The sequence below is a fragment of the Ahaetulla prasina genome, chromosome 14 (assembly GCF_028640845.1).
Source record: "Ahaetulla prasina isolate Xishuangbanna chromosome 14, ASM2864084v1, whole genome shotgun sequence".
NCBI lineage: Eukaryota > Metazoa > Chordata > Lepidosauria > Squamata > Colubridae > Ahaetulla > Ahaetulla prasina.
The window spans coordinates 5,117,986-5,145,444 of record NC_080552.1 but is presented as its reverse complement, the minus strand read 5'-3'; the positions used below and the strand labels follow the sequence as shown (position 1 = coordinate 5,145,444).

The window sequence follows — 27,459 nt, the reverse complement described above, 5'->3', positions numbered from 1 at the left end:
ACAACAATTCTATATTTTAATTTATCCCAGAAGGGTTAAACATTTACAAGACTACAGAATGGCACCTTCAAGCCACGAACAACGTTTTTAGGAAAGTAGAGCTTTCGGAGACCAAAACTGGTTCCTCACTTCACTTCCAGTGACAACCCCTTACTGATAGCCTGCCAGTTTCAGGATAGTTGGGTATTTGGTACGATGGGCCATGCATTTCTGCCGGTCGATAAAAAGGCTATTGGTTTTCACGGCGATCTCCTTCTCCAGGTGCATCCGGCTGTCTTCCAGATTCCGGAGGCTTTGCTCGGATTCCAGAAGCTTCTTTTTGAGGGAGTCGATGGATTCAGTCAGTTCTTCCACTTCGCTGACGAGCCTGAATGGAGGACAAAAGATGGGAACATGTTGGTGGTGATGGATTGAGACCTCCCCCCACAGGGAACGAGAAGGTGGGGGTGGAACTGGCCTGGAGATAACATTTTCTAGGAAATGTACATCAATACTGGCCTCTGTGGCTTAGACTGGTATGACAGTCTGTTACTAACAGCAGCTGCTTGCAATTACTGCAGGTTCAAGACCCATTAGGCCCAAGGTTGACTCAGCCTTCCATCCTTTATAAGGTAGGTAAAATGAGGACCCAGATTGTTGGGGGCAATAAGTTGACTTTGTATATAATATACAAATGGATGAAGACTATTGCTTAACACATTGTAAGCCGCTGTGAGTCTTCGGAGAAGAGCGGGATATAAATTCAAATTTTAAAAAAAAATACGTCTAAAACAGGAATGCAGATGGATCTGTCTCACAGCGGTCTCAATAATAATAAGAGAATAAAAGAATTCTTTGTCAGCCAAGTGTGGTTGGACACACAAAGAATTTGACTCCGGTGCATAAACTCTCAGTGTACATACAAGCAGCAAGTGATAAATCATGATCATAATCATAAAATACGATCAGGGCTGGGCTGCTGGGGGTTCGCAGGGGTTCGAGAGAACCTCTAGCTAAGGTCATGTGCAGTTTGCAGAACCCCCAAATCCCACTCCTGGCTGGCCCCGCCCACCCCACCCCTCCCAGGAGTCCCCATCTGGTCTGTTTTGGATGCAGGTAAGTACAGGGCATGTGCGGAGGCTTGTGTGGGGGGGCGAAAAATGGGCCTACTGGAAGTTCAGAGCCTGGAGAGGTTCAAGGAAAGCCTCCAGAGCCCGGGGAGGGCAAAAACATCCCCCCCCCACGTCATGGTGCAGGAGGCCGACCCAGCAACCAGCCAGATAACCCCTTGCTAAAATTTTTGAAGCCCACCCCTGAATACGGTCATCATAAATCATAAGATACAACACTCAGTCATAGTCACAGGATACTAAATAAGCCAGGGGTATCAAAGTCATGTCGGCGGCGTCATGTGACATATTGCAACTTTTCTCCCCTTCGCTAAACTGGGTGTGGGCGTGGCCAGCGGATGACGCATCCGCCCTGCGGGCTGCGAGTTTGACAGCCCTGAAATAAGCAATCAACACAAATCACAATAGGATACTAAATAAAAGCAATCAACATAAAGCACAGGGATACAAATGATATTGTAGTTTAAATCCAGTTTAAACGTTACAGAAATGAGAGTAACATGTCTCTGCCATGTATGCGCAGGGAGTGGGGAGCATGCAGGAGGGCTGCGTGCGCATACATGGGGAGCATGCACAATGGGGCAGGCCATGTGCAGGAGGTATGCACACATGCGTGGGGGGCAGGTCATATGCGCAGGAGCCACACACGCATTGCATTTTGGGCACGCGGTCTGGAAAAGGTTAGCCATCACTGATCTATATTAATAGGTAAAGGTGAAAGTTCCCCTCGCACAGATGTGCTAGAGGTTCCCGACTCTAGGGGGCGGTGCTTATCTCTGTTTCAAAGTGAAGAGCCAGCGCTGTCCGAAGAAGTCTCCGTGGTCATGTGGCCGGCATGACTCAACGCCAAAGGCGCACGGAACGCTGTTCCCTTCCCACCAAAGGTGGTTCTTATTTTTCTACCTGCATTTTTTACATGCTTTCGAACTGCTAGGTTGGCAGAAGCTGGGACAAGTAACGGGAGCTCATCCTGTCACGCGGCACTAGGGACTCGAACTGCAGAACTGCCAACCTTTCGATCAACAAGCTCAGCTCTTAGCCCCTGAACCACTATTCTATACTAATACTCCTTCCCAAAAAAATCAAGTTCTCGAATGTAAAAAAAGAAAGAGGTGAATAAAAAGAAAAAAAGCATTTTCAATTTTCAAAGAGAGAGAAACAGATGTTTTTGTCAGCTTTGGAAGCCATGTTAGGCCGGAAGCTTCCACGCTGCTACCTTCTCCTGTGTGGGAAAGTAGGAGGGTGGGTTTTCGTAGAGGGATTGGTTTTAGACAAAATGTCATTCTTCCTTTCGGTCAAGGTCAGGAAGATCCTGCATCTGGAGGAGGAGTGGTCAGAGTGCTGTCTCGAGATGAGATGGATGGTGAGTGGAGCACAGGGTGAAATGCTCTCAGTTCGGACCGGATCGCCCGATCCAGTAGCAATGGCGGCGGGTGGTTCGGAGAACCGGTAGCAAAAATCCCTGGCCTCGCCTTGCCCCCACATGCCCAGCGGAGCTGCACCATCATCCGAGGCTTTTTTTTTTTACTTTTAAAAGCATTTTTCTTCAGCCAAAAAAATGCTTTTAAAAGTAAAAAAAAAAGCCTCTGATGATCGCGCAGCTCAGCTGGGATTGTCAGAACCCTTTCAAAGCATTTTTTCCACAAGCTCTTTGGCCAAAGAGGCTGTAAAAAAAAACGCTTTTGAAGGGTTCTGACGATCCCAGCTGAGTGCCTAATTGCCAGAACCCTTTAAAAGCTTTTTTTTTTGTTTCAGCCTCTTCGGCTGAAGAGGTTGTAGAAAAAATGCTTTTAAAAGTTTTTTAAAAATCTAGGGAGAAATTGAGGGATGAAGGAAGAAATTATACATGGTTCCAGTATGGACAATTGCAATCTAGATGGAAAATAGATCAGAAAATTGGTATAAGGCAAAGTGATGATAATCTGGTAAAACAAATAAAAGATCAAGGTCAACAGCATATAAAGAGATTATATAATGTATTGGTTGAAATTGATTCAGAAATGGAGTTGGTTAAAGATTGTATGGTAAAATGGGCACAAAATTTTCAACAACCTATAATGTTAGAAACATGGGGAAAAATTTGGGTGAGGAATGTTAAATTCACGCAAGCACAAAATTTAAGAGAAAATTTTTATAAAATGTTTTATAGATGGCATTTAGATCCTAAAAAACTGTCATGTATGTATCCAAATGTGAAAGCAAAATGTTGGAGATGTGATTGTGAGGATGCTACCTATTATCATATATGGTGGACTTGCAAAAAAGTTAAAGCCTTTTGGATTAAAATATGGTGGATTATGCAGAACATTTTGAAAAAGAAGATCAAGTTTGTTCCACAGTTCTTTTATTAGGAATAATCTCAGATTGCACTGTTATAGAGACAAAACTGATTCTGAATTTAATAACTGCTGCAAGATTATTGATTGCACAATATTGGAAGAAAGAAGACTTACCTACAATTGGAGAATGGATTAGTAAAGTATCAAATTTAGCAGAAATGGCAAAAATTTCTGCCTACTTGAAAGACTGTACACAAGAAAAATATATTTTGGAATGGAGGAAGTGGATTGATTATATTCAAAATAAGTATCAGATTAAAAAATATCAATTAGTTTTTGAGTGAAGTTAGGAATTATTATGTATTAGTTTAAGAAAGAAGGGAATTGATAGTGTGATGGTGTGAAATGGAATATGTTTTATGTTATATTTTAGATTATGTTTGTTAGTTACAATACCCTGTATTCTGTTCTGGGAAGTCTCGGGGGGGGGGAAGGAGGCGGGGAAGGGGAAGACTATAAATTGATTGGTTGCCATTGTACAGGAATAATGGTAGAATTAAACAAGTTGGAATGGTGTAATGTCGGGACTGCTCAGCAAACACTCCCGAAGGGAAAGGGTAAGGAAAGAGGAGTAAAGAAGGAAGAAAGTAGGTAGGTAGGTGGGTAGGGAGGAAAGAAGGGAGGGAGAAGAAAGGATAGGAGGAGGAGAAGAAGGAGAAGATAGAGGGTTAGAAAGGATGGTAGTGAGAAGTGGGAAAGAGGAGGGGAAGTAGGAAAGCGAGGAGAAGGTGGTGGGGGAAGTTTAAGAAGGATGAGAAGGGAAGAAAGGATTAAAGGGGGGAGTGGCAGTCGAGCAGCCCTGATTGAGTATAATTTGAGTATAGGACTGATTGTTGGATAAGTGATTGTATTGTACACTGGTCAAATTGTGGGAATTATTATGGAAAAAAAAAAAATTGCAAACAAAAAAAAAAGTTTTTTAAAAAGTGTTGGCCACGCCCACCCAGTCACATTAACCCCCCCAACACCAAGCCACGCCCACAGAACCGGTTGGAACAAATTTTACATTTCACCCCTGGTGGAGCCTGTGATTGACAGAGGAGTCAGGGGATGGTTTTGGGGGTTCTGATTTACTGAGGGAAAACCCGGAACTCTCAGATTCGGGTTTCCCCAGATGTGCCAGTATACCTACTCAATTAAAAAGAACTTTTGAGAAATGCTTGCTTCATAATTTTTAATTGGAGACAAGTTGTTTCTGGAATGCTGACAGTTTTTCTGGCTGATTATAGAAATGGTAAATTGATTTTATCCAGAGGAGAAAAAAAAAGAAATTAGAAAATCGCACCTAATTAAAAAGCGTAATTGGGGAGAATAAGTATTATTACGCCTCTGTATCTATGCCTCTCTGGAATAATCTGTGGCTGGTCTTTCCGATACAGCCTCTTCCCACTTATGGGTACCCACAAAGCTATTTTTCCATCTTTTTTAAAAGACCAAATTGAATCTCAAGTGCTTTTTCTAAAGGCAACTGGACTTTTGTTTTTCTGCGTAAACATTTTGCTTTTCATCATTCTCAGGACTGAGGAAGCTTCTTGGATGAGAAGCGAAACATCTTCAAAAGAAAAAAACAAGAAAGTCCAGTTGCCTTTTAAAAAAGCTCCTTTGGGACAGCCAGGACCTGGATGGCTGAGAATCTCCATAGATAGATTAAACAAACAGATTAATAAATTTGGAAGGGACCTTGGAGGTCATCTAGTCCAACCCCCACCACCCAAGCAGGAGACCCTACACCATGCCTGACAGATGGCAGTCCAGTCTCTTCTTGAAAGCTTCCAGGGATGAAGCTCCCACAACTTCTGAAGGCAACGTCTGTTCCATGGATTGATTGCTCTCACTGTCAGAAAATGTCTCCTTATTTCCAGGTTGAATCTCTCCCTGTCAGTTTCCATCCATTATTCCTTGTCTGGCCTTCGAGTGCTTTGGAAAACAGCTTGACCCCTTCCTCTCTGTAACAGCCCCTCAAATATTGGAAGACTGCTATCCTGTCTCCCCCGGTCCTTCTCTTCACTAGACTAGCCATACCCAGTTCCTGCAACCATTCTTCATATGTTTTAGCCTCCAGTCCCCTAATCATCCTGGTTGCTCTTCTCTGCATTCTTTCCAGAGTCTCAACATCTTTTTTATGGTGCGGTGACCAAAACTGGATGCAGCATTCTAGGTGTGATCTTACTAAGGCTTTATAGAGTGGTATTAGTACCTCGCTTGAACTTGATTGTATCCCTCTGTTAATGCAATTTAGGATTGCATTGGCTTTTTTTGGCTACCGCTGCACACTGTTGGCTGTTAGACACATTGTTAGGCACTCAAGAGTGTTAGGAGGCATTCATCTATTACAGATCCAAGATGTTAAATTATTTCATTCTTTAATGTCCCCCAAGGCTACCTAAAAGGGCCAAATCCTCACTCTGTAAATTTATGATATCATAACATCATCCCGCCCTCCCACTGGTATTTGAAGACTCCAAATTATTATTATTATTATTATTATTATTATTATTATTATTATTATTATTATTATTATTATTATTACTAATTATTATTATTACTAATAATAATCAGAAAGCCCTGCTCCTCACTCACACACACACACAAAAAACCTACAAGGGAATTTTACCCATTTGTGAATTGTACAGACAGAACAACACAAAGTATTTGGGGGCAATTGAGGAAACCAGTAATATTTGATGAGCGAAATGACAAATGTGTCCAATTCACCCGGCAAAAATTCTTCTGTCTTGACATTTAAGAACAGAATTAACCTGAGTTGCCAGAGCACACAACTTAATGGCTGTTTGTTATAGAATAAAAAGGTAAGACTCATAAATTCTGGCATTCAAAAAAAAAAATTCCACTCTCATCTAAAAGACTGGAAGAACGATTATTTCTGCTCCTTGGGATTAATTTCAGTCCTTTGATTTTATGGTATTGTGGAAGAGAAAAATCAGGGGTGAAATCCAGCAGGTTCTGGAGAACCGGTAGCGGAGATTTTGAGTAATTTGGAGAACCAGCAAATACCACCTCTGGCTGGCCTCAAAGTGGGGAGGGAATGAAAATTTTGCAATATCCTTCCCCTAGGAGTGGGGAGGGAATGGGGATTTTGCAGTATCCTTCCCCCGCCATGCCCACCAAGCCATGCCCACAGAACTGGTAGTAAAAAAAATTGGATTTCACCACTAAGAATGATGTGCAAAGGCATTCAACATTCAACAGAGACCAATCCAGGAGAGAAGCAACCTAGAACAAAGGAGAAATTTCCTAACACTGAGAACAATTAATCCACGGAATGGCTCGCCTTCAGACTTTGTGGGTGCTCCCATTGGAGGTTTTTAAAAAGAGACTAGACAGCCACATGAATCAGGGAAATAGCCAGACTGAGCTTCTTCTTAATACTACTTGGCCTGGAGACTAAAACATACGAAGAACAGCTGCAGGATTTGGGTCTGGCTAGTCTAAAGAAAAGAAAAACTACGTGGAGACAGTAGATAACAGTCTTCCAATATTTGAGAGGCTGCCACAAAGAAGAGGACGGTCAACTTATTTTCCAAAGCACCTGAAGGCAGGACAAGAAGCAACGGATGGAAACTAACCAAGGAGAGAAACAACCTGGAATTAAGGAGAAACTTCCTAACAATGAGGACAACTAACCGGTGGAAAGGACGGCCTCCAGAAATCGTGGGCGCTCCATCACTGGAGGTTTTTAAGAAGAGACTAGACAGTCACTTATCTGAAATGGTATAGGTCAGTGATGGCTTTTTGCCATCGCGTGCCTGGAGGGCAACTGAATGGAGCTAGCCGAGCATTTAATGGCCGGTTCCCCTTCCTATCGCCAATGCAGAGTTTTGTTCAGCAGATATATTCTCATTGTGCCCAGAGAGAGAAATATCCACCTCTACCTAGGATCGAACTCACAGCCTCCAGATTGTAAGGCGAGAGCTCCACCTCTAGGCCACCGCACCACTCAGGTTGAGAAACAGTGATGTACTGTACATTATCATCTTCATCATTATCATCATCCTTTAAATTAATATACTGCCCAGTGACTTACCTGAACTGCGCAGTGTCTCTGCAGAGATCCACGTTGGGCCTGAAGGAGCGATCATACAGCCTTGTTTGGGCTACTTTGAGGGGTGTTTCTTTATCCTTAATCGCTTGTTTCAGTGCCTCAATGTTGTGCTCTTGGTGCCCGATCTCCTGCAGGGTCTGATCAAAAGAGGATATGAAAGATAGTGGTATAAATAAACAAACAAACAAACAAACGGTAACTGATCACCGGTGGTGTATGGATCGACCACAATTTGCAAAGAATTGAATCAAGGTAACTGGAGGTTAAGGGACACAGTGGCTCAGGGGCTAGGACGTTGAGCTTGTCGATCGAAAGGTCAGAAGTTCAGCGATTCAAATCCCTGGTGCCCCCGTGACTTGTCCCAGCTTCTGCCAACCTAGAAGTTCGAAAGCAGGTAAAAAATGCAGGTAGAAAAATAGGGACCACCTTTGATGGGAAAGTAACAGCGTTCCATGTGCCTTTGGCGTTGAGTCATGCTGGCCACATGACCATGGAGACGTCTTCGGACAGTGCTGGCTCTTCAACTTTGAAACAAAGATGAGCACCGCCCCCTAGAGTCAGGAACGACTAGCACATATGTGCGAGGGGAACCTTTACCTTTACCTTATGTGGAGGTTAAGATTCAATTATTTCCAAGAAGATATTCCATCGATCAATCAGAATGGAGCTGGAAGGGACCTTGGAGGTCTTCTAGACCAAACCCCTGCTCAAGCAGGAGACCTATACTATTTCAAACAAATGGTCGTCCAATCTCTTGAAAACCTCCAGTGATTGCACATCCACAACTTCTGAAGGCAACTTCTGTTCTACTGGTTAATTGTCCTCACTGTTAGGACGTTTCTCCTTAGTTCTAGCTTGCTTCTCTCCTTGGTTAGTTTCCATCCATTGTTTCTCATCTTTCTTTTTGGTGCTTTGGAACAGGGGTCTCCAATTTTGGCAACTTTAAGACTAGTGGACTTCAACTCCCAGAATACCTCAGCCAGCAAAGCTAGCTGAGGAATTCTGTGAGTTGAAGTCCATAAGTCTTAAAGTTGTCAAGGTTGCAGACCCTCGCTTTGGAAAATAGCTTGACCCCTTCCTCTCTCTGGCAGCCCCTCCAATATTGGAAGACTGCTATCCTGTCTCCCCTGGTCCTTCTCTTCACTAGACTAGCCAGGCCCAGTTCCTGCAACCGTTCTTCCTATGTTTTAGCTTCCAGCCCCCTAATCATCCTGGTTACTCTTCTCTGCACTCTTTCCAAAGTCTCAACATCGTTTTTGTGATGTGGTGACCAAAACTGTATGCAGTATTCCTGTTGTGTTCTTACTAAGGCTTTATAAAGCAGTACTAATACTGTTCACACGATTTTGACTGTATGCCTCTGTTTATACAACCAAGGATTGTATTAGCGCTTTTGACTGCCGCCACACACTACTGACTCATGTTTAAGTAATCGTCCACTAGGACTCCAAGGTCTCTCTCACAGTGACTGTTTTTGAGCTAGGTTTCGCCTAATCTGTACTTGAACCTTTGGGTTTTTTTCTAGGTGTAAAACCATGCTTTTCTCCACATTAAATTTCATGTTGTTGGATAGAGCTCATTGTTCAAGTCTGTCAAGATCTTTTTGGATCTTGGGTATTGGCTTTTCCTCCCAGCTTAGTATCATCTGCAAATTTGCAAAATCATGTTGCAAATATTCTAGAAAGTGAGCTGTGCTGAGATGTTTCAAGGAAAACTTCAGTAGGGTTTTGATGTAGCAAAAGGCTGCTGTTGATTAAATTCTGCACCAGATGAGAAGAATCTAACCCATGAAAAACAACTTGGTGTCATAATAACAAACAAGTACTTTTTTAAAGCTACCAGCAGAAGTTTGAATTTGCTCTTAACAGTAAGCCAAACAGTTCTGGACACTTTTATTATGGTATTATACCAAAATTATATAGTATTATACCATACATATAAAGAACAATTGCTGGACAGTTCCAATATCTCAGGGGTTGCCACAAAGAAGAGAGAGTCAGGCTGTTCTCCAAAGCACCTGAGGGTAGAACAAGAAGCAATGGGTGGAAACTAATCAAGGAGAGAAGCAACTTAGAACTAAGGAGAAATTTCCTCACAGTGAGAACAATTAATCAGTGGAACAACTTGCCTCCAGAGGTTGTGAATGCTCCAACACTGGAAGTTTTTAAGAAGAGGTTGGATAACCATTTGTCTGAAATGCTATAGAGTTTCCTGCCTAAGCAGGGGGTTGGACTAGAAGACCTCCAAGGTCCCTTCCAACTCTGGTATTCTATTCTATTCTATTCTATTCTATTCTATTCTATTCTATTCTATTCTATTCTATTAAATTGCACTAAAAGCAAGATCCTTCTGGTGCTAAATCATCCACCCCCTTTGGACCAACTGTGCTTTTACCAAAAAACATTGGAATGGTCTCATCCCTAACCTGCAGCAGACACGTCTTGTTCTGTAGCTGCAAGAGACCAGGTTCCTTCTAAAGCCCGAAGCTGCAGATCAACTGAATTTGCTGTTCAAAGGAGGATTGAGGTCAACAAAGACCACCCTTCTTGGCTTCATCCTCTGTGGCTACTTCTCACAAACACATGAGCCTTTCCCACCCCCCACCCCCAAAAATGTTTATGGGCTTTAACTCAAACTCTCCTCCCCATCTTTTAACAGCTGCTCCCATGTTTTTCTCAAGAGTTGGACTTCAAGCATAACCATTGCGGTCAGCTACTCCACAACGGGAGGAGAATGGGACAACTCACCACGGACAACTCACTGCGGCCAACTCATCACGGTCAATTTATCGAGGGACAACTGGCTTGCGGGACAATTTAGCAATTCTATTTAATTATTCAAAATAAATAAAAATTATTTTAATTTTTGCCATTCACATTTCATTCTGTCCCCCCTTTTGCATCCTTTCTTTCTTCTTCTTCTTGTACTCTATCTGTCATCGGACGTTGGCGATCATGTGGTGGGATGAAACTGACAAATGGAACATACAGCTAGAGGGATATAAATTATTTAAAAGAAATAGACCAAATAAAAGAGGAGGTGGAGTTGCACTATATATAAGAAATAACTACATCTCTACAGAAATAGAGCACAACAATGATGAAAGTCATCTTGAATGTATTTGGGTCAATATAAAAGGGGTGAAAAACGATATTGCCATAGGTCTATACTATAGGCCACCCAACCAAACAGAGGAAGTAGATGAACTTTTTGCTAGTCAGCTAACTAAGGTATGTAGGAAGCACATCACAGTAGTAATGGGGGATTTTAACTACCCTGACATCAACTGGGAAACAAACTCTGCACCAAGTGGAAGATCCAACAGGTTCCTAACAAACCTAGCAGACAACTTTGTTTCCCAAAAAATAGAGAAGGCGACAAGGGATCAGCCATATTGGACTTAATTCTCACTAACAGAGATGAAATGATAGAAGGTGTTGAAGCTACAGGAACCTTGGGGCAAGTGACCACGCAATATTGGAATTCAACATTAAGCAAATACAAGTAGTAGAACAAAGTCAAACTAGAGTCTTGGACTTTAAGAGAGCTAATTTCAATAAACTTAGAGATCTTGAGAAGGATTCAATGGATGAGAATCCTCAGGGGAAAACAACTCAAGAAGCTTGGGAAATTTTGAAAAGTGAGATTATAAAAGCACAGTCTAACACAATACCAATGAAGAAGAAAATAGTAGATCACAAAAGAAACCAGCATGGATGCATAAAGAACTATCTGACAAATTGAAAGACAAAAGGACAAATATAAAAAGTGGAAAGAGGGCAAATAACTAAGGCAGAATATCAGCAAATAGCCGAGCCTGTAAAGATGAAGTGAGGAAAGCTAAGGCTCACAATGAACAAAGGCTAGCGACAAAAGTAAAAATAATAAAAAGCTTCTTCCAACATGTTAAAAACAAGAAAAAAGTCAAGGAAACAATTGGCCCATTGCTGGGAGAAAGTGGCAAGAAGATGACAAGCAACAGGGAGAAAGCAGATCTACTTAACTCATATTTTGCATCTGTCTTTACACAAAAGGAAAAACAATCCAACCTATCAAAACAGCACTACAAAAACAGATTAGAAACACAAGTTAAAATAGGGAAGAAAATGGTAAGTGAACACCTGTCTACCCTAGACGAGTTCAAATCACCAGGACCGGATGGATTACACCCCAAGGTTCTGAAGGAACTGGCAGACGTGATCTCAGAACCACTGAACTATATCTTTCAAAGATCCTGGAGCACAGGGGAGCTGCCAGAGGACTGGAAAAGAGCTGATGTAGTTCCCATCTTCAAAAAAGGAAAAAAAACAGATCCAGGAAACTACAGACCTATCAGTCTGACCTCAATACCGGGAAAGATTCTGGAAAAGATAATCAAGCAACGAATCACCGAACACCTAGAAGCAAACAAAGTAATAACCAAAAGCCAACATGGGTTTGTCAAAAACAGATCATGCCAGACTAATCTTATCGCATTCTTTGACAAAATGACAAAATTAGTAGACCAGAAGAATGCTGTTGATATAATTTACTTGGACTTCAGTAAAGCATTTGATAAAGTAGACCATAACCTACTACTAGATAAAGTAGAAAAATGTGGGTTAGACAGCACCACCACCAGATGGATTCGTAACTGGCTGACCAACCACACTCAACGTGTAGTCCTCAACGGAACTACATCCACATGGAGGGAAGTATGCAGTGGAGTACCCCAAGGCTCTGTTTTAGGCCCAGTACTCTTCAACATCTTCATCAATGACTTGGACGAGGGATAGATGGGGAACTCATCAAATCTGCAGATGACACCAAGCTGGCAGGAATAGCCAATACTCCAGAAGATAGGCTCAAGTTACAGAAAGATCTTGACAGACTTGAACATTGGGCGCTATCTAACAAAATGAAATTCAACAGTGAAAAAGTAAGGTTCTACATTTAGGCCAAAAACAAAATGCACCAGTACCGTATATGTGGTACCTTGCTCAATAGTAGTACCTGTGAGAGGGCTCTTGGAGTCCTAGTGGATAACCATCTAGCTATGAGCCAGCAGTGTGCAGCAGCTGTTAAAAAAGCCAACACAGTTCTGGGCTGCATAAACAGAGGATAGAATCAAGATCACGTGAAGTGCTAGTACCACTTTATAATGCCTTGGTAAGGCCACACTTGGAATATTGCATCCAGTTTTGGTCGCCACGATGTAAAAAAGATGTTGAGACTCTAGAAAGAGTGCAGAGAAGAGCAACAAAGATGATTAGGGACTGGAGGATAAAACATATGAAGAACGGTTGCAGGAACTGGGTATGTCTAGTTTAACAAAAAGAAGGACTAGGGGAGACATGATAGCAGTGTTCCAATATCTCAGGGGCTGCCACAGAGAAGTGGGAGTTGGGCTGTTCTCCAAAGCACCTGAGGGTAGAACAAGAAGCAATGGGTGGAAACTGATCAAGGAAAGAAGCAACTTAGAACTAAGGAGAAATTTCCTGACAGTTAGAACAATTAATCAGTGGAACGACTTGCCTGCAGAAGTTGTGAATGCTCCAACACTGGAAATTTTTAAGAAAATGTTGGATAACCATCTGACTGAGATGGTGTAGGGTTTCCTGCCTGGGCAGGGGGTTGGACTAGAAGGCCTCCAAGGTCCCTTCCAACTGTGATGTTATGTTATGTTGGCAATCCTGTTTTTATCAACAGCTGCACAAAAAAGGGCTGCTGAGTTTTGTCCAAACTCCAAACCCTTAGATTTTGAAGCCATAGTGTTCTTCTTCTGCCTGGACCTCGTTTGCCTTCCATCTTTCCCTGGAGGATTAAGTGAAATGTGCTGTATTTTTCTGGGTATGAGTGTAGCTCTTGTCCGGCAGCGAGCTGTCCTGACATGATGGCTGTGGCAAGTTGTCCTGCAGCGAGTTGGCCATGGCGAGTTAGTCTTGATGAGTTGGCCATGGCGAGTTAGTCTTGGTGAGTTGGGTATGGTGAGTTAGCCGTGGTGAGTTAGCTATGGTGAGTTAGTCTTGATGAGTTGGCCATGGTGAGTTAGTCTTGGTGAGTTGGGGATGGTGAGTTAGCCGTGGTGAGTTGGCCATGGTGAGTTAGTCTTGGTGAGTTGGCCATGGTGAGTTAACCATGGTGAGTTGGCTGTGGCGAGTTGTCATAGACCCCAGTGGGAGGACTAGAGGAGGTGGGCCCATACTTTTTGTAAACTGTGCTCCATCTTGTGCTTGGCATCTTCCAGCTCCTCACAGCGCTTGGCAAAGGCCTGGTTCACCACGTCAAACTGCATGCGCAGATCCTCGGCTGTGTCGTGGAGGATGTTGTCAACCAGGGCACGGAGGTTGACAGAAGCCAGCCTTTCTCGCTCAGCCCTGTAGATGTTGTCATGGCTGTGCTTGGCCCACGTCTCTGGGGTGGAAGCACTGCAGGGAAGATACAGACGAGGGTGGGGGCGGAGGGGAAAGGATGTAAATCGTATGGTCAGAACCTCAACCTGTGGCCTAAAGTTATAGGACAGTCTTCATTCGTATGGAACCCATCTCCAAAGAAATGTAAGAAATGTTACAGTAGAGTTGTTGTGCCTTGCCCACCCACCTCTCCTCAGCCAGGCCCCTCCCTCCTCCTGCCGGACCTGCTATCAGATTCAGAGTCTGATAATGAAGAGGAACGGCCTGGAATGCCTCCAGCCCCCAGCCCTGGCACCATGCCCGGACAGAATGTCAGGAATGAACAAACAAACCTCACTCCTACAGCGTGTGAGCACGAAGCAGCCACATTTGCTGGCAGCAGATCTGGAGGAAGGGAATTTATAGTGGACGGATCCCCGCTTCCGGAGAATTGAGAGGCGACGTCAGCAGAAGGAAGGGAGGGGCAGGCCTGGATAAGTGCTGAGTCATGGAGCCACACCCCATGGCCTATATAAAGGATCTGCTTTTTGGCATTCCTTGAGTCAGGCAAAGTCTCATCTGGTTTGCTGAAGTCACACCTTAGATTCCTGCCTGCCTGAGAAATCTGAAAGGAATTTGGCAAAGCTGCAGAGGCTTCGTGGCCAGGCTTGATACAGACTTCCCAGACCCGGTCATCGGAGGGGGAGGGGGACATGACAAGAGTGTGGAAAATCTGCGTCAAAGCTACTTGGCCATGAAGCTCATTGGTCAGCCTCCTCCTCTCTCACTCTCTGCCTCTGTCTCTGGATTAAATGATTATGTGCCATCGAGTCATTTTCAACCCCTAGCAACCACATAGATGGATTCTCCCCTCTCTTAGCCGTATTATTAAGGATTGTTCTTCTAATGCCAACAAAAGGAGAGAACTTCTACCAGTAATACCATTCAAAGCTACCTGGGGTGATAATGGGAATGTCAGGATTGAGTTACTGAACAGAACAGAACACAGGTGGAAGGGACCTTGGAGGTTGTCCAGTCCGGCCCCCTGCTCAAGCAGGAGAACCCACACCATCTCAGATAAGTGACTGTCTAGTCTTTTCTTTAAAACCTTCAGTGATGGAGCGCCCACGATTTCTGGAGGCCAGCTGTTCCACTGGTTAATTGTCCTCACTGTTAGGAAGTTTCTCCTTAATTCCAGGTGGCTTCTCTCCTTGGTTAGTTTCCAATCATTATTTCTTGTCCTGCCCTCTGATTCTTTGGAGAATAATTTGACCCCCTCTTCTTTGTGGCAGCCCCTCAAATATTGGAATACTGCTATCATGTCACCCTAATTTATTATGAAACATGGAATAGATGGTATAATTGGCTGGAAAAGAAATCTAGAATTAATGTATAATGTATAGTATAAGAGAAGATATTATAGCAAAATGCAATATTTAAAGTATAGTAGGTATGCATATAATGTAGTGATTATAGGAACGAGTAAGTAACAAACAAAATGTATATGTATATAGATGGTGGAAAGATAAAATGGATATTACTAAAGATGCCAGTATCGGAAAGTCGTAAAAATGTAACGAAGATTTTAAAGAGGTAAATGTTGAATAAAAATAATTAAAAAGAAAAAAGAAACATCTGCAAGAAAACAAGCAAGCTCAGAGAGCACCAAGGACTGAGCTACAAACATTCTCCTTTAAGATAAACATTTGCAGAAGTGCAGAACTGCGGATTGGAAAAGAGAAAAGAGGGAATGAGGACCAGGTCAAATGTGCATTGAAAAGCGAGGGACGAAAATGGAAGAGGGAGACTAAGGAAGATGGATCAACAATGCAATCATTGGTGACCTTGATCCATCCGCAACGAGGACTTTGTCTCACCTGTCCTCAAACTTGGAGGAGCTGGGATGGAACTGAATGTTGGTGCTCTGGTTGCTGTACCGCCCACATTTCTCATCGATGTTGTAGGTTTCCACCTTGTCCGACCAATCCATCTCGCAGATTTGCTTGTGGTCTCGATTCAACCTGGAGAGGCGACGGACCACAAAGTTCAGTGCCCAACCTTCGCTGAAAGTGAGGTGAGGTGACCCCCCCCCCCCGCCCACCCTGCTGGCCTTCCGTGAAGGCGTAAACACGTAATTTGTTTTGTTTTCCTTTTGAGACCTCAGAATTTCATTTTTTTTAATGTGTGCCGGTGTGTTCACTGAAAAAAAGGTGACCATAACGGTTATCGTCTTACCTTATGTCTGTAGAGATTCTCAGCCATTCGGGTCCTGGTTATCCCAAAGGTGTTTTTTTCTTTTCCCAAGAGCAACTGGACTTTCTGGTTTTTCTTTGAAGACGTTTCGCTTCTTATCCAAGAAGCCACAAAATGGTGAATGGGATGAACACCTTTTGAATGGTGTGGGATGGATTTCCAGAGGGGGAAAAAATTGCAGACTACAGGAAACCTGTCAGGGTTCCAAGGAACACTCCCAACGAAATATGTCTTCCACGTCTTCCAAAACTGACAGAACCATTTGCACCACTCAGGTGACCCTGAGGACACAGGTAAACCTCCAAGTGGCTTCAACGACCCTGTAAAACAGGGGTCTCCAACCTTGGCAACTTTAAGCCTGGAGGACTTCAACTCCCAGAACCCCCCAGCCAGCTGGCTGGGGGATTCTGGGAGTTGAAGTCCTCCAGGCTTAAAGTTGCCAAGGTTGGAGACCCCTGCTCTAAAGCAGGGGTCACCAACCTTTCAGACTTCAGGGACCACTAAATTCATAATTTTAAATCCCGTGGACCACTAATATGATCTGCTGGGTAGGCGTGGCAAGGTGGTCATGTGACTGGGTGGGTGTGGCCAACTCAATGTTATTAACGTTGAGGGGTGCCTTGCCAGCCTCTACTCGCTACTCCTCGCCTGCCCGCTGGGGCTCTTTAGGGCCCCATGGGAAGCAGTTGCTGGAGCTAAGCAGCCACCATGAGAAAGAGTGGGCAAAAGAGCTCAGTTCAAATTGGATCTGACTGAGAAGGAGGCTCAGCAGAAGCACCTCACTGAGGACTAGGAGCATAGACTTTCCAACCAAAGGAAAGCTTTGTGGGAATGCAAGGCCAGGTACCGGCATCTGGAGGCTCAGCGAGCTGAGATAGTCAGCCAGTTCCAGGCCATGATGCAATCCCACTGGAACGAGGCCCTCTGGGTCTTCACCACCAGCCGCTCTTCCCTCCAGCCTTCGCCCAAAGCCGCACATCAGGAGGCTGAAGCAGACCCCAAGTTGGAATTTCTGCATCCCTCTGACCCACACAAGAAGACCCCGAAGGGGGAGACTCTCTGCAGCAACACAAACGTTCATTGCACGTATCTGTAGTGCAACGTCCTGAACATAGTTTCAGGGCCCCTGATATAGTGCAATATAAAAAATGCAAGTAATTTTTCTGGGGACCACCAAAAATTTCTCAGGGACCACCAGTGGTCCACGGACCACCAGTTGGTGACCGCTGCTCTAAAGGATGCAAATGACCGGCTGGCTGCAAGGAATATAAATTCTTCCATTCCCCACTATCCTGTCAGAGATGAAGAAGCTTCTTGGATGAGAAGTGAAACGTCTTCAATTTATTTATATATTTAATTTAATTTTATTATTAATTTAATTTATTTATATATTTTCTGGAAATCTTGTACAGTACCGCGCTTACATAGAAGGATATACCAAATAAAAAATATTAAAATACTAACAAATAGTGACACTATTTCTGAACGTTAGTTTTGCTTTCATGGGACACTTATTTGAAAACTGGAAACGTTCACAAACCTAACATTCATTAATTTCAGAATAGCTTTCCATATATATTTTTTTTAAAAAAACATGCTGTATTTCCAGTAAAAGCACCAAGTTTCAAACAGGATACATGACAGAAAAGTTCTTGTTCTACGTGTCACCTGCTAGCAATTTAAACTGAAAAATAAGAAAGCTTGACGGGATGTAATGTCATGCTAAGAACATCTCAAGAGTGCAATTAAAAATAATTGGAATATAATTTGAGGAATCATCTCCCTCAAATCACTCCATGATAATCACCCGTAAGAATTAAACAGGGATGGGTTTTGTAAAGAATTTAAGAGCTGCCAGGCAGTGCAAGCACACACAAGGAAATATTGGCAGGGACTTAGAAGGTTATTTTGGTTGTTGTACTTTTAAAAAAAAAATCTGTAATTTACAAATGAAAAGAGCCATAAAATAATGCATACCATATTATCCATATAAACCTAAATAATTTAACTTGCTTTCAGATCTCCAGACTCTTTTTGGTTTTCCTGTATTTGGCTACAAAAATAAAGCATAGGGGAGATTTTAAACAAAAACAAAACCACAGGCTCTAGTCTTCTCTCTGATTTACCATATTTTGTCTACCAAAAAAATTTTTTTTTAAATCAGCCCATTTAATAACTTCCACAACGTGAGTGTCTGTCTCCTTGTTTCCTATATTATACCGCCATCTGGTGGAGAAACAGGAAATGAACCAAATAATAATAATAATCTTTTTCTTGAGTAAAAAAAACGAAAATTACTGGGTTGTTTCACTAGGCTCAGTTTTCTTCCCTGCAAAAGAGATTTCTTTCTTTTCTTTTTTTTCCTAGCATGTTAGCCTATTGCTGTTGTTGATATTTTGGGGTTGGCTTTCTTGGAGGTACTAATTGAGATAACCACGGGAGTTCTGGCTTTTTTTTTTTTTAATGCTTCACAAGACCTCGACGTAGGACCACAATTGAGTTCAAAATTTCTGTTGCTGAGCGAGACAATTGTCAGGTGAGTTTTGCCCTGTTTTGCAAACTTTTCTTGCCCCGATTGTTAAGCCAATGGTTGGAGTTGCTGAGTTAGTAATCCCACTGAGTTCGCTTGTTAAACCGTCAAACCTTGGGACAAGTTAGTACATAGGTGTGAAGTAAGCCAAGGATTTTGCAGTCTCTGCAGGCCAGTTTGTTTCATTTTGACACTGATATTACATTAACAACCCTGGCAATCTAAAGTATGGATCCTACACAGATAAGACCTTGATTTATGATCATTTAACAACCATTTGATATTACGACCATGCTGAAAAAAAATGGCTTATGTCCAGTGGTGATATCCAATTTTTTTTACTACTGGTTCTGTGGGCGTGGCTTGGTGGGCGTGGTATGGCTTTGTGGGCGTGGCAGGGAAGGATACTGCAAAATCTCCATTCCCACCACACTCCAGGGGAAGGATATTGCAAAATCCCCATTCCCAATCCACTCTGGGGCCAGCCAGAGGTAGCATTTGCCGGTTCTCCCAACTACCCAAAATTTCCGCTACTGGTTCTCCAGGATCTGTCAGAACTTGCTGGATTTCACCCCAGCTTATGTCTCTTCCTCATACTTAAAACAGAAGTGGTGGCACAGTGGTTAGAATGCAGGATTGCAGGTTAACTTTGCCCATAGCCTGGAGTTCAATCCTGACTGGCTCAAGTTGACTACACCTCCCATCCTTCTGAGGTTGGTACAATGAGGACCCAGATTACTGGGGGAAAGAGGCTAACTCTGTAAACAGCTTAGAGAGGGCTGTAAATCCCTATGAAGTGGTATATAAGTGCTAGTGCTATTGTTCCACCTTTTCCCCTCCCTCTCTCTCTCTTTCTCTTCCTTCCTTCCCTCCCTCCCTCCCTCCCTCCCTCCTAAGGGTTAGATTACAGTATTGCAGGCAAATTCTGCCCACAGCCAGCAGTTTGATCCTGATCCTGACCAGTTCAAGCCTTCCATCCTTCCGAGGTCGGTAAAATAAGGACTCAGATTGTTGGGGGCAATGTGCTGACTATGTAAACCGCTTAGAGAGGGCTGTAAAGCCCTGTGAAGTGGTATATAAGTTAAGTGCTAACGACCGTGATCATTTACTTAAAGACTGCTGCAAAAAAAGGTTGCAAAAGTAACGACCGTCTTACTTAGTGATGGAAGTTCCAATCCTAATTGTGATTGTAAGTTGAGATGACCTGCATTTTTAACCACATCTTTTTAAACAAGAACTTGACGATGCGAGGCAGGACCAGAACTTCATCCAGACAAAATCAGACACGCTCTTTGTTTAGTTGTGCAAAGAGGTTGGGAACAGTGGTGGGTTGACCCCGGTTTGGTCCGGTTATTGCGAACTGGTAGTAAAACTGGGGGCAGGCTCCGCCCACCCACCCGGATGTCGTCATAGACGATCTGCGTTGCAAACCAGTAGTAAAGGTAAGTAGAACCCACCCACCCCGGTTGGGAACCAGATAGGTAAAGATGGGGAAGATGAGTTACATGAATTTCATTTGAGAAAGCGGACACTCGGGTCAGTTCAAGGCATGTCGCCACCCCACCCCACCCCGCACCAAAACGTAGAAGTTGGTCATGACCAAATACTGAATAGAGGCCTTACTGCATCTGGTTAACCGCTTGCTTCACTGTTCTTTTCAGGAGCTCTTGGATATTTCGGATGAGCTCGGTCTCCTAAACGAAAACGGTAAAAATATGAGTACATCAGGGAACTGCATGCAAAGGCGACGAAGGGAAACCTTTAAAAGGATGGGTGCACCTTGCATCCCCTTGGGCCTGTCTGCCTCTTGTGGATTTCAAAACAGAAGCAAAATACAGCACAGCATTTTGTTTAAATGGCAAAGTTCCTAGCCCTCGTGGTTTCATACCTCTTGAAGAGCTAGATCTAACATAAAAAACTGTTGGCTTGGGCAGGTTAGGTCATCCTATTTCCACGATTGGAGCTTTTTATAGGATCTGAGACTTCCTGTCATACTGGGTCCCCCGCACCACTCCCTGAACTGCCTTCCTTTAGAAAATAGCCCCTTCCCATCTGGAACAGGGCCTTCATTCAGATTCAGTATAGATGAATAGATGAATAGATGATGGATAGATGGATAAATGGATAGATGGATAGACAGACAGATGGGTGAGTGGGTGGGTGGGTGGGTGGGTGGTGGATAGAGGTAGATAGATAGATAGATAGATAGATAGATAGATAGATAGATAGATAGATAGATAGATAGATAGATAGATAGATAGATAGATAGATGATAGATAGATAGATAGATAGATAGATAGATAGATAGATAGATAGATAGATAGATAGATAGATAGATAAGACAGACAGATAGACAGATAGATAGATGTGATGCGACACCCAGAAAAATACAGCATCCTTCACTTAATCCTCCAGGGAAAGATGGAAGGCAAACGAGGTCCAGGCAGACGAAGAACATCATGGCTTCAAAATCTAAGGGATTAATTCTGACAAAACTCAGCAGCACTTTTTTGTGCAGCTGTTGATAAAAATAGAATCGCTAACATGATGGCCAACGTCCAATGACGGATAGGGCACAAGAAGAAGAGAAGAAGGAGACCTTGTTTTTGACCACAATTTGTCACCCAAGTCCCACCTGCCTTGAGATCACACCCTCTGCCATAATGTGATTAGCTTTTTGTGCAAACCTGACTGTGGGCTGGTTTGGGTTCTCCAGGGTTCCAGGCAAAAGATCTGTTGTAGTATGACGGAGATACCAGAGTAGAAACTGGGAACCTTCTGTGCTATCAAACAGAACCTCCAGTCTTGGGTCAAGTTCTTCCCTGACTCCAAGAGACTCCACGTCTGCCAGTTCCTTCAGAACCTTGGGGTGTAATCCATCCAAGGTTCTGAAGGAACTGGCAGACGTGATCTCAGAACCACTGAACTATATCTTTCAAAGATCCTGGAGCACAGGGGAGCTGCCAGAGGACTGGAAAAGAGCTGATGTAGTTCCCATCTTCAAAAAAGGAAAAAAAACAGATCCAGGAAACTACAGACCTATCAGTCTGACCTCAATACCGGGGAAGATTCTGGAAAAGATAATCAAGCAACGAATCACCGAACACCTAGAAGCAAACAAAGTAATAACCAAAAGCCAACATGGGTTTGTCAAAAACAGATCATGCCAGACTAATCTTATCGCATTCTTTGACAAAATGACAAAATTAGTAGACCAGAGGAATGCTGTCGATATAATTTACTTGGACTTCAGTAAAGCATTTGATAAAGTAGACCATAACCTACTACTAGATAAAGTAGAAAAATGTGGGTTAGACAGCACCACCACCAGATGGATTCGTAACTGGCTGACCAACCGCACTCAACGTGTAGTCCTCAACGGAACTACATCCACATGGAGGAAGTATGCAGTGGAGTACCCCAAGGCTCTGTTTTAGGCCCAGTACTCTTCAACATCTTCATCAATGACTTGGACGAGGGATAGATGGGAACTCATCAAATTTGCAGATGACACCAAGCTGGCAGGAATAGCCAACACTCCAGAAGATAGGCTCAAGTTACAGAAAGATCTTGACAGACTTGAACATTGGGCTATCTAACAAAATGAAATTCAACAGTGAAAAAGTAAGGTTCTACATTTAGGCCAAAAACAAATTGCACCAGTACCGTTTATGTGGTACCTTGCTCAATAGTAGTACCTGTGAGAGGGATCTTGGAGTCCTAGTGGATAACCATCTAGATATGAGCCAGCAGTGTGCAGCAGCTGTTAAAAAAGCCAACACAGTTCTGGGCTGCATAAACAGAGGATAGAATCAAGATCACGTGAAGTGTTAGTACCACTTTATAATGCCTTGGTAAGGCCACACTTGGAATATTGCATCCAGTTTTGGTCGCCACGATGTAAAAAGATGTTGAGACTCTAGAAAGAGTGCAGAGAAGAGCAACAAAGATGATTAGGGACTGGAGGATAAAACATATGAAGAACGGTTGCAGGAACTGGGTATGTCTAGTTTAACAAAAAGAAGGACTAGGGGAGACATGATAGCAGTGTTCCAATATCTCAGGGGCTGCCACAGAGAAGTGGGAGTCGGGCTGTTCTCCAAAGCACCTGAGGGTAGAACAAGAAGCAATGGGTGGAAACTGATCAAGGAAAGAAGCAACTTAGAACTAAGGAGAAATTTCCTGACAGTTAGAACAATTAATCAGTGGAACGACTTGCCTGCAGAAGTTGTGAATGCTCCAACACTGGAAATTTTTAAGAAAATGTTGGATAACCATCTGACTGAGATGGTGTAGGGTTTCCTGCCTGGGCAGGGGGTTGGACTAGAAGGCCTCCAAGGTCCCTTCCAACTCTGATGTTATGTTATATGTTAAGAACATGCAAATAGCCATGCGCCCTACCTTGAGCAGCTCTAGCTCCACCTGGTCCCTCACCAGGTCAGGATGCTGTCGGCGCTCCCGGCACTGCAGGTTGTCGGTGGCGATGCTGTAGGGGACCTCCGTGGCATCGATGGCTCGCTCCAGCCGCAGCTTCTGAGCTGCCAGCTGGTCAGTCTCAGCCACCAGGTCCTCAATCTCCCTCTGGAGCTCCGACTTCCAGAAGTGGATGTCCTGGAGCCTCTGGCCCACTTTAGCCGTGGAGTCCTCCTGGGTGCGCTGGGCCAACTCGGCCGTATAATTGGCCAGGTTCTGGGACTCATGGCGGCAGCGCTCGGAGTGATCGCGGTCAGCGAAGGCCTCGTGGTACCGGGTGTAGTTGTTCTGGTGCCATTCTTCGGGCAGGAACTTGGCGGTGCGGAAGCCAGCCGTGGCCAAGCCGCTGGATGAATCGGGACCGGTATTCAGAGCCGGCTCGTAAACCTTCATGGGTAGCTCAGAAACAGGGATGCTCTGCGGAGCAGGCTCCTGGGTGAGAAGCACGGCAGGCTGAGACATGGTGGCAGCTTTGCCAGGCCAGGAAATTCCCCGGCTCCCTCCAAGGCCTCGAGGAGGATGCTCGCCTGCCACAAAAGCAGCTCCGATCAGCGTCTTCCCGTTGCTATAGGCAACGCTCCTAGCCAATGAGCAAGCTGATCTCTGCTGTAAAGAAACGGACCAGCCTCTTCGGTTTGGTGTTCTCTCGTTGCCCGGGCGATGCCTGAAAGCCAATGAACTGCAGGGGAAAGTCACAACACGAGGTGAAGGAATCCCTCATCACTCAGGGAGATGGAAGGGACAAAGAGCTGGGAACACACACACACACACACACACACACACACAAGGCCCCAGCGGGTGTGGCAAGAAACTGGGGCACTAGGGCAACCGAGCTGTGCTTTGTCATGATAATAAAAAATAATTCCACAGTGATAAAGTAAATGTAGACATTGACCTGGTTGTACTGAAAACTGAAGGATAACAAGCGCCTCCTTCCACCACACTACCATTTAAAGAGAATGTAATGTTATTAAAGTAATAACACGCTCAAGGCCAGAACTGGGGGGGAAAAAATCATCGGATGATTCAAAGTTCGGATTGTGCAAAAAAAAAGCAGAAGAAACAGTCCATCCTGCAAGATGATTGCACAAACTGATGATAAACAAAGACATCATACGGTCATCCATACTGGAACATCTGCAAAAATTATCGTGTGCCCGTAATGAAAACTGGGTGGAGACATAGACTTGGAAGAAGAAAAAAAGGAAAATGAGCAAGTTCAAATACTGTAGGATTTCCAAATTCAGACTGATAAAAAGTCTTGGTTCATAACACACGGGAATTTTACTGTGGTTGGAAAGAAGAAAGTGTGGACAATTGAAGGAGCAGTATCAGGGCGTAGCAGAATAACAGACACAGGACTGGAGAAGATCAGACTGTGTCAAGATCTGAAAATGAAAGTTGAAAAGTTACGGCATAAATCATAATTTATGGTGATCTCGGTGGTTACCGCCACACTGATCGAAACATTAAAAACTCTTGGACATAAAAACATTTCCATCTGTCAACTGCGACCATGTGATACGGTAGGAATAACCCAAAGAATTGCAAAAGGCATGGACCGACACATTTTTGTTGTTAGTTGCGAAGTTATGTCCGACCCATCACGACCCCATGGGCAACATTCCTCCAGACCTTCCTGATCTCTACCATCCTCTGGAGTCCATTTAAGCTCACGCCGACTGCTTCAGTTACTCCATCCAGCCACCTCGTTTTCTGTCGTCCCCTTCTTCTTTTGCCCTCCATCTTTCCCAGCATGAGGCTCTTCTCCAGTGAGTCTTTCTTTCTCATTAGGTGGTCAAAGTATTTCAGTTTCATCATCAGGATCGGATCTCCTGTAGGACTGACCGGTTGGATCGCCTTGCAGTCCAAGGGACTCGCAGGAGTCTTCTCCAGCACCAGAATTCAAACCCCTCAATTTTTTGACGCTCAGCCTTCCTTATGGTCCAAATTTCACAGCCGTACATTGCAACTGGGAAAACCATAGCCTTGACTAGACGCACTTTGGTTGGCAGGGTGATGTCTCTGCCTTTTAGTACGTTGTCTAGCTTTGCCATAGCTTTCCTCCCCAGGAGCAAGCGTCTTTTAATTTCTTGGCTGCAGTCCCCATGTGTGGTGATCTTGGAGCCCAGGAAAATAAAATCTGTCACTACCTCCATTTCTTCCCCATCTATCTGCCAGGAATTGAGAGGGCCGGATGCCATGATCTTAGTTTTCTTAATGTTGCGTTTCAAGCCAACTTTTGCACTCTCCTTCTTCACCCGCATCAAGACCCACACATATACTATGCCAATAATTATGAAATCCTAGCTTCTTAGAAAGAACTCGGTGCTTATGGAGGCCGAGAGCAGTTGAAGAACCGGCAGCTGTGATTTTTACATTGTTCTCAACAGATAATATCTTTACTTTTACGTTTGCCTGTCAAGTTTCTAGACAAGCCAGTGTCGTCCAAACAACACCTTCAAACAGCTTTGTCCAAGATGCTCATTACAAAGCCCTGTGGTAGTTGCAAATATTTAGACATTTCATTTGCTGGCAATTCTATTTATTTATTTTATTTATTTATTTGTCACAACAAATAAGTATATACAACAAGTATATATAGGTATAAGCATGTAATAACTATACAAGTTGGATACAATGAAAGGGAACATTAGGACAGGAACGGTAGGCACGCTGGTGCTCTTATGCACGCCCCTTACAGACCTCTTAGGAATGGGGTGAGGTCAACACTAGATAGCCTTTGGTTGAAGCTTTGGGGATTTTGGGAAGAGACCACAGAGTCTGGTAGTGCATTCCAGGCATTAACAACTGTTACTGAAGTCATATTTTCTTATATATAATTCCCTTAACATCTTCAGTACTGTAAAATCAAAAACAGCTATAGGGAAGCAGATTTCCTTAGGTTCAGCCTAGAAATTTTGAGTACCTGAGAATAATGCCTATTCTTACTAATAAGCAGACGGTAAAATAAGAAACAGCATTAAATATTATTGAAAGTAGGTCCCAAAGCAGCGGTGAACTCCTCCGCCGGTCACCACTGGTTTGCTGCCTGCGCATGCGCAGTGCATGCCAGATGCACACTGCATGTGCACGCGCAGTACGCAACAAACACACGCTGCATGCGTGCGCATGCAGTGTGCACCAACGCGTGCTTCGTGTGGAAAAAGGAGCCGTTTGAAGGGAAGTAGAACAGCGATGTGGGTGGGGGGACAGCTGTGCCGTGCTATTTAGATTTGCTAGAAAACAGGATTTCTAGCGAATATAAATCACGCGGCACAGCTAATCGTCGGAAATACCAGTTTGGACCAACTGGTAGCTTTTTTTTTTACTACCAGTTCACCCGAACCGGAGTGAACCGGTAGCATTTCACACCTGTCCCAAAGGTGTTTTTTTCAAGAAGCAACTGGACTTTTTTATTTGAAGACATTTTGCTTCTCATCCAAAAAGCTTCTTTAGCTCTGACTGGATGGTGGGGAATAAATCTTTCCATCCTCCATCATTCCGTCAGAGCTGAAGAAGCTTCTTGGATGAGAAGCGAAATGTCTTCAAATAAAAACAAGGAAGTCCAGTTGCCTCTTGAAAAAAGCACCTTTGGGACAACCGTGACCTGAATGGCTGACAATCTCTACAGACTATTATTGAAAGTAGGTGTTTATTCATTAAATGTATATAAGTGCTGACTTGTCCCAGCTTCTGCCAACCTAGCAGTTTCGAAAGCACGTAAAAATGCAAGTAGAAAAAATAGGGACCACCTTGGTGGGAAGGAAACAGCGTTCTGTGTGCCTTTGGCATTGAGTCATGCCGGCCACATGACCACGGAGACGTCTTCGGACAGCGCTGGCTCTTCGGCTTTGAAACGGAGATGAGCACCGCCCCCTAGAGTCTGCAACGACTAGCATGTATGTGCGAGGGGAACCTTTACCTTTACCACTGCACTGGCTACCGGTGGTTTTCCGAGTGCACTTCAAGGTGCTGGTTACCACCTTTAAAGCGCTCCATGGCTTAGGACCGGGATATCTTCGGGACCGCCTTCTGTTACCACATGCCTCCCACTGACCAGTACGCTCCCATAGAGAGGGTCTTCTCAGGGTGCCGTCAGCCAAACAGTGTCGGCTGGTGACCTCCAGGGGGAGAGCCTTCTCAGTGGGGGCACCTACCCTCTGGAACGAGCTTCCCCCAGGACTTCGACAGCTTCCTGACCTCCGGACCTTTCGCCGCAAGCTGAAGACATATCTATTCTTCTGAGCAGGACTGGCTTAAATAGGGTTTTTAAACATGGATTTTATTGGGGTTTATTTTATATTTTGTATTGTATTTT

General features: G+C 43.9%; 1 protein-coding gene across 1 annotated transcript; it reads right to left on the bottom strand.

Annotated features, from left to right (window-relative positions):
• TEKT4 (tektin 4) lies at positions 1-24,444 on the bottom strand. Its single transcript, XM_058157892.1, has 6 exons — positions 23,067-24,444; positions 20,289-20,359; positions 15,760-15,903; positions 13,696-13,918; positions 7,494-7,648; positions 1-367 (listed from the first exon to the last, which is right to left on the bottom strand). Exons 1-6 carry the CDS (start codon positions 23,598-23,600, stop codon positions 151-153), a joined length of 1,344 nt encoding a protein of 447 aa, XP_058013875.1. The 5' UTR covers positions 23,601-24,444; the 3' UTR covers positions 1-150.
• Positions 24,445-27,459: the final 3,015 nt, after the last annotated feature.

What these genes read in the sequence shown, in the direction of transcription:
- TEKT4 (XM_058157892.1), bottom strand. Translation starts at nt 23,600, where the DNA reads ATGTCTCAGCCTGCCGTGCTTCTCACCCAGGAGCCTGCTCCGCAGAGC. An exon ending in CAAGCGGTTAACCAGATGCA is followed by an intron (nt 15,904 to 20,288) that starts GTAAGGCCTCTA and finishes TCGCCTCTCCAG; the next exon opens with GTTGAATCGAGACCACAAGC. An exon ending in TCCTCCAAGTTTGAGGACAG is followed by an intron (nt 13,919 to 15,759) that starts GTGAGACAAAGT and finishes TCTTCCCTGCAG; the next exon opens with TGCTTCCACCCCAGAGACGT.